This window comes from Homarus americanus, unplaced genomic scaffold, assembly GCF_018991925.1.
Source record: "Homarus americanus isolate GMGI-L3 unplaced genomic scaffold, GMGI_Hamer_2.0 scaffold20516, whole genome shotgun sequence".
Taxonomy (NCBI): Eukaryota; Metazoa; Arthropoda; class Malacostraca; order Decapoda; family Nephropidae; genus Homarus; species Homarus americanus.
In genome coordinates this window covers 2269-9784 of record NW_024722244.1, presented here as the reverse complement: position 1 = coordinate 9784, position 7516 = coordinate 2269, and the positions used below count along the sequence as shown (strand labels likewise).

The 7516-nt window shown below is 38.9% G+C and overlaps 1 protein-coding gene across 1 annotated transcript; it reads right to left on the bottom strand.

Moving 5' to 3' along the window:
* Positions 1–737: 737 nt before the first annotated feature.
* LOC121862692 lies at positions 738–7149 on the bottom strand (the record flags this gene model as incomplete). Its single annotated transcript, XM_042361004.1, has 6 exons — positions 6599–7149; positions 2042–2184; positions 1701–1810; positions 1351–1467; positions 1022–1245; positions 738–866 (listed from the first exon to the last, which is right to left on the bottom strand). Coding segments are annotated over exons 1-6 (1274 nt in total), but the record flags the coding sequence as incomplete, so codon positions are not given.
* Between the last annotated feature and the right edge of the window lie 367 nt (positions 7150–7516).

The following is a 7516-nucleotide window of genomic DNA, read 5'->3' as shown; positions in this document are numbered from 1 at the left end:
CCCTACTAATCTTTAAATAGCACACAACGGTTGGTGGTCAGGTCAGATGGTCAGGTGACCAGGCCTTCTCACCTGGTCACAAATCTTCTTATTACAAAATTGTCCAGCTTGTACATGCCGTTACTCAAATTCATTCATGTTGAATGCTTCGGTATGTTTAATAAGACTAGATTCTATGATGTTCCGACTATCAATTGAATTACATGGTAATAATGAGGAGGCATTATCCCAGTCAATGCAATGCTTGTTATCCTTCCTTGTGGTTATCAGCATATACCTAGATCACGCGCACCTACAGTGATTTACTTGCATTTACTGTAGTGATTTACTGTATGTATATATATATATATATATATATATATATATATATATATATATATATATATATATATATATATATATATATATATATATATATATATATATATAAATATATATCAAATAAACTAAAAACACATAATAAATAATTAAAATAAATATATATTAAAGTGATAACCGTGGTAACACTATGAGATGTAGGCTACTTATTACCACCATGCTATTGTACTACTCCAGGTGATACTAAATGTTACATAATACTTCCTTGAGATAAATATATAGTATATATCAGGTGCCTCAAAGAGAGCTCAGGTTCTCAACTGGCTCAGCCATGTTAATATTGTTATTAATATCCACTCTGTATCTGTATTTTTCTGGCTAAATAAACTGTTTCAATTCAATTCAATTCTAACACTCACATGAAGAACTTGTCAGGGAAGAGCGGGAGGCTGGTGGTCAGGGTGAGGCCTCGGTGGGGCGTCCAGATGGCAACCTTCAGTGGCTCTGCCTCATGGGTTGTGAAAGGTAAGTGAATGTAAACAGTAGACCTGTAGTTGAAATGGCTTTTAGATAAGCAATGAAATATACAATGCTATGTTTATTTGCTCCAACTCTTTGATTATTGGCAATATTTGGTAAATATCCACATTATTCCCGTAAATGTTTCAGTGTAAACAAACAGAATACTGGCACTGATAATAACTGGCGAGAAGTTGAAGATTCATCCATGATGAGCAACATGGCGTTATTAAGGGAGAGTAACTTATGGAGACCTTGCAGCTCTAGGAGAAAAGGGCGGGTGACAATGAGAAGCCTCGACGACCACACCAGGAGGCGGCCCTTAACAGATAACTCAGCGAAGGTGACGAGGAAGGCTGGGTCGTCGCTCACCACCACCACCGTCACGCACCATGACACCTGCCGCAGCTGTTGACGTTAACATGGTTAAAGTTATGATAAAGTGACCTACCCGCCTCAGTAGTAAGGTGAGAGTGACCTCCCTGCCTCAGTAGTAATGTGAGAATGACCTACCCGCCGAGCCTCGTCGACCACCCAGGAGAGTTGCGCCTGTGTCACGTTAGCGTTCTGGCCGTCCACTACCACCTCGAACGCTCCCACACCCCAAGGGGCGTGGTAATGATGTATGCCCTATTAAGAAAAAAAAACTTTTTTGATGTGCGAGTTAATATTTGTGGACGGATAACCAACAGCTTTCATATGAAGAAAGTAACTGTAATTTTAGACCTCTAGTCTTCCTAGGTATAGATCAACTCTAAAATATCTGACTCAAAAGATGTTTTTGTAAATAATATACACTAAAATGGGTTAAATTTAAAACGTTGAAAGATAGTGAAATAGATGCACCAGGTTAAATAACGCACCTTATAAAGAGCGATGGGCCAGGTACTGCCGTCCGTGATGAATACAAGGAAGCAGTAAGGATCAGTGACTGAGGCCAACACATCCTCCACCGCAGCTATTAAAGGTCTGTCTGATATTGACAATGTGATGTTCGTTAGAATATATATTCATTCGTTTTGTAACAAGCGTTATCTGCATACGTATAATAGAGCTTCTCATAGATGATTAAAATTTATTGATATGTTTCGTTTTACCAAAATGTCGGTTATTGAATCATGCGTAAATTCTCTCTTTTTAAAGTTAATTATTGACATCGAATATACATATATCATGGAAAGACAGACATTACCTGTAAACTTACCCTGAAGGCGAGGCAGCCTTGGCACACCGGAGGACGCTAATACTATGAAGAGTCCTAGTAGAGACGTCACATACATCATTGTCTGACAGGGCAGGGCAGGGGTTAATGGTAATGCAGTGGAAGGGCCGCTCAGAATACCGAATCTGCACAAACAAAATTGATATATTATTTACCGTGACCTGGACTGGTGTTTCTGAGATTGAGGTTAAAGAGACGCGCTGGTAATAATATGATACTTATATCAAACAACAGCACCAACCGTACAGCACTAAAAAAATATATTAATTGCACAAGACAATAATTCACTTGGATTGATTTCTCATCACATATTATATCGTTAGACACCACTATTATCAACATCGGAAAATATGGAAATGGTCCCAATGCGAGCTCACAACGACCCAATAATTACCAAAGACCCGTGCACGTCCCTCTATACACCACGCTTCACAACAAAATGAGTAATATGACCTCACCAACTCAGGAGATGCTGAGGTCAAAGGTCACACTTCCCTTAGTTTAAGCCTATAGATCCATATCTCAGCAGCCCCTCAGCACGCATATTCATAAAAGAGCATAGTGGTCTGAAAACTCCACTGTAGTACATGTGTATCTTTTGTTATAAGAACATAAGAAAATAAGGAGTCTGCAATAGGCCGGTTGGCCTGTGCATGGCAGCTCCTGTCGAGAGTTACTACTACTCTCTATCATCCATGAATCTATCTAGCCTCCTTTTAAAACTTTCCAGCGTTCCAGCACTTACTACAAAGTTGCTAAGCTTGTTCCACTCGTCCACCACCCTATTTGTGAACCTGTTCCTTCCTATCTCCCTCCTAAACCTAAACTTATCCAACTTAAATCCGTTGCTACGATGTCATGGTCACGTTGACTGCTGATCTATATAACTAATGATTTTTATTAAACTCCACGCCCGCAAAACATGAGTGAGTTAGCGACCCCTAGAAGGAGCGTGTTTACCCTCGCGATCCCTCCCAGTAAGTCCCGCCTTCGGACACAGTTGTCAATACGTTGTTTATTCCACTTTCTCCTGGGAAGCTCAATCTTGAATTAGTCTGTGTAAATCAACCCAAGTAATTCGCCAGACCTTTGTCAACTGAGGGTCATCTATGAATGAGTAACAGTTAGTTTGTTTGTAATTATTGTCATTGCCTGAGTAACGATCACTGGCAACTCAGGGGTATATAAACTCAAGATGGCCTGGTAGAGCGTCCCTTGACACTGCTTCCCGTTTGTCTCCAGGTATGTTCTGTGTTCCCTAGCCATTCAGTTAATTCAGTCAATTGTGGTGAATATCAGTGTTCACCAGTGTTCATGATTTAACAGTATCTAAATCCTCCTGTAGTGCATTTGCATCCTGCCCTGAATTATTCTGCCGACCTATTTTGGTGTCATCCGCAAACTTGCTTATGTCACTGCTGATCCCAGTAACTAGATCGTTTATATAGATTATGAACAAGAGTGGGCCCAGTACTGACCCCTGGGGAACCCCACTCAGATTTAACACCATCTACGCTGACCCTCTGTGTTCTATCGGTGAGCCATGATTTTATCCAATTTAAAACTTTCCCCTCGATACCATGAGCCTTAACTTTTCTCAGAAGCCTCTGATGTGGTACTCTGTCAAACGCTTTGCGAAAGTCTAAGTAAATAACATCGTATATAGAACAAAAGTCAAGGACAAAGTTGGGACATTAAAGTCAGGGAGGGGAGAAGTGATAAATGGCAGTGAAGAAAAAACCAAAGCATTGAACAACTACTTCTTATCAGTTTTCACAGAAGAAATTCGAGAGGAAATTCCAGAGGTGGAACTGATATTTTGGGAAAACGAAGAAGGTAAGAATATCTTTATCGAAAAGGGGGAATGCTTGAAATTGTAGAACGGTACTTGATTGCCGCGTATTTACAAATCGTGACACCGGAGATTTAGCGAACTTTTGGCGAAACAGGCAATGCTTAGTACCCGCCAGTAAAAACACAGCATCGGCGTCAAATTACCGGCGATCAGTTTGGCGTGGTGGTAAAGTGGCGATCAATTTTATGAATAGCATCCGATCGCATCTAGAAAAAAGCAAATTAATCTACGACTCTCAACATGGGTTTACAAAGGAAAAATCTTGTCTAACAAATCTGCTAACGTTTTTTAGGAAAGTCTTCGAGGTAGTAGATAATGACGAAAATTACGATGTTATTTACTTAGACTTTAGCAAAGCATTTGACAGAGTACCGCATCAGAGGCTTCCGAGAAAAATTAAGGCTCATGGTATCTTTTAAATTGAATAAAATGGCTCGGATAGAACGCAGGGTCATGAAGATGAATTATTTAAATATGAGTAGGCTATTGGCAGATGGGAGTTTCTGGTCAATAGGGCCCACTCTTGTTCAATCTACATAAACTTGAAATAGGATCAGCAATGACATAACAAGTTGCGGATGACACCAAAGCAAGACGGCAGGTAATTAGAGGATACAGGAGGATCTAAATAAACTGCCAGGGGTGGTCTGAAAAATGGCAAATGAGTGCTTCAACTGCAGCGTATAATATTGAAGAGGTAAATACTGACAATATAAAATATAACTTTAACATCAACATAGAAGTCGACTTGTGAAAGACGGCAGGGGTATAGCCGGACCTACAACCCTGAAAATATTAGGTTATATTAAATAAGGCAAACTAGTATTAGGTTATATCTAGAAGTGTAAATGGCAGAAGTGCAGAAGATGTATTGCAACTATATCTTGCGCTAGTCAGGCCGCACCTCGATTATGCAGTTCAGTTCTGGTGCCCCTATTATAGAATGGATATAAATTCACTAGAGTCGGTGCAGCGAAGAATGACAAAAATGATTCCGGGACTTAGAAACCTTCCATATCAGGATAGGTCAAAGAAACTTAACTTGCATTCCCTAGAAAGACGAAGAGTGCGGGGAGATATGATAGAAGTATTTAAGTGGGTGAAAGGAATCAATAAAGAGGATATAGATAAAGTTCTTATAACCTTGAGAATGGGACTCAGGCTTAGCAATTTAAATTGGATAAGGATTTAGGTAGGAGAAATAGAAGGAACTAGTTCACAAATAGGGTGGTGGACGAGTGAAACAAGCTTAGCAACTTTGTAGTAAGTGCTGGAACACTGGAAAGTTTTAAAAGGAGGCTAGATAGATTCATGGATGATAGAGAGTGGTAGTAACTCTCGACAGGAGCTGCCATGCACAGTCTAACCGGCCTATTGCAGACTCCTTATTTTCTTATGTTCTTATGTAATTATCGTTATTATCTACTACCTCGAAGACTTTCCTCAAAAACGTCAGCAGATTTGTTAGACAAGATTTTCCCTTTGTAAACCCATGTTGAGAGTCGTAGATTAATTTGCTTTTCTATAAATGCGATCGAATACTTTTTGCTATAATTGATTCAAGAAATTTCCCCACTACTGACGTAAAACTAATCGGCCGGTAATTTGACGCTGATGCTCTGTCTCCCTCTTTGAATATGGGTACTACATTTGCCTGTTTCCACAAGTCTGGCACAACTCCCGTGTCTAATGATTTTGTAAATCAATTTACGAGGGGTACGCTAATCTGTTCCTTACACTCTTTCATAACTCGAGGAAAAATTTCATCTGGCCCTGGGGAATTTGTCTTCTTTAATTTATTTATCTTCTTAAGAACATCCTCTTTTGTGATAGTGATATTCTTTAATTTCTCTTCTTCATTTCCCAAAATATCAGTTCCATTTCTGGAATTTCTTCGTGAATTTCTTCTGTGAAAACTGATGAAAAGCAGCTGTTCAATGCTTGCTTATTTCCACACTGTCATCGATCACTTCCCCTCTCCCTGACTTTAAGGGCCCAATTTTGTCCTTGACCTTTGTCCTATATACCTGGAAAAATCAACAACAATTAATTTGCTTTCCTTGTAATGGACTTAAACTGGGTTTTCCTTCTTTGCTTCCAATTTAGGGCAATTCGCAATCACATGACCTGGTTTCATACAGCAAAAACAAACAAATGCTTTAGTCTTGGCATAGGTCTTGGAAAGCTCACCTGAGTTTCCACGAAAATTTACTTTACTAGAAGAAGCAGTACTACTATCCTGCCTACCACCCTTTTCATTGGCTACAAAACCCTTTCCACCTGAATGATTTTGAGATTTAACATGATGCATTTTGTGAGTAAGGGCATAGCTATCAGCTAATGCAGCAGCTTTATGAACATTACTAATATCTCTCTCTCCTAAGTACAATTGTATATCTCTTGGAGTGGCTCTTTTGAACTGTTCTAAAATCATCAACTGAACAAGTTCCTCAAAATTTCTACCTTGCTAGACGTTATCCACCATCCACACATTTTACTCAATGAATAAACAAATTCTATATACGACTGTGCATCAGTCTTTCTCATAGTCCTAAATTTCACTCTATATGTTTCAGGAATGAGTTCATATGCCTTAAGAATTTCTTCTTTCACTAACTTATAACTACGACAAACTTCACTTGACAAAGACAGAAATGCTGAACGAGCTGACCCAGTGAACACACTTGGAATCATAGCACGACTCTTCAGGCCACTGAAAAGACTTTGCAATCTTCTCAAACTGCATGAAAAACTCTTGTGGATCCTCCTCGTCAAAAGCAGGCACAAGTCTCAAATGTTTTGTCACATCAAACAATTTTGTCTCAGATACTAAAGACAATGCCTGTAAGTCTGGTCTTCTACTGCTAACCTGTGCTAACGCTAATTCATGCTGTCTTTCACGCTCTCTTTCCCTTTCTTCTCTTTCCTTCAAAGCCAACTCATGCAACTTATCCTTTTCTCGTTCTAGCCTTCTATGCTCCATTTCTAACTTTCTTATCTCTACAGTTTCTCTGGGGTCAAATGAACGCAAAGTCAGTGCCCCCTTCGGTAGCACCTCTTCATTTACAAGCTCAGTTAATACTGCATTTTTAATTTCAGACTTTCTTTGACTACGTCGATACTCAATCTCATATGTATCGGCAAGTTTCATCCCATCATCCTTTCTTAACACACTGTCTTTTAACATTTCTACGGATGGATTTTCAACAAACCCCTCCACATCAAACGTAGCCATGTTTAAACAATAAAGATTCCCTATATTTAAAATTCTCAATAGATAACGAGTGAAAAGGGATCTATCCTGGCAAGGTCGCCAATTTTGTTACGACCCTTGGGCCTCTTAAGGGTGTGACAATATCACAAATTCACAAATTACACTTTGTAGTATAGGTCCAGGAATAGATCCCACCAAATTATCACCTCATTACTATGGGGTATATTGAAATACATGCAGTAGTTTTAATAACAGAATATATTAACAAATAAACAATAAAATAAATATATCAGTATGTACAAAAATAAACAAATACAAGTTAAATCTGATCAAATAAATGACTCAACCGATTGACAAAATAATGAACATAAAGTAAAAACTTATTTAG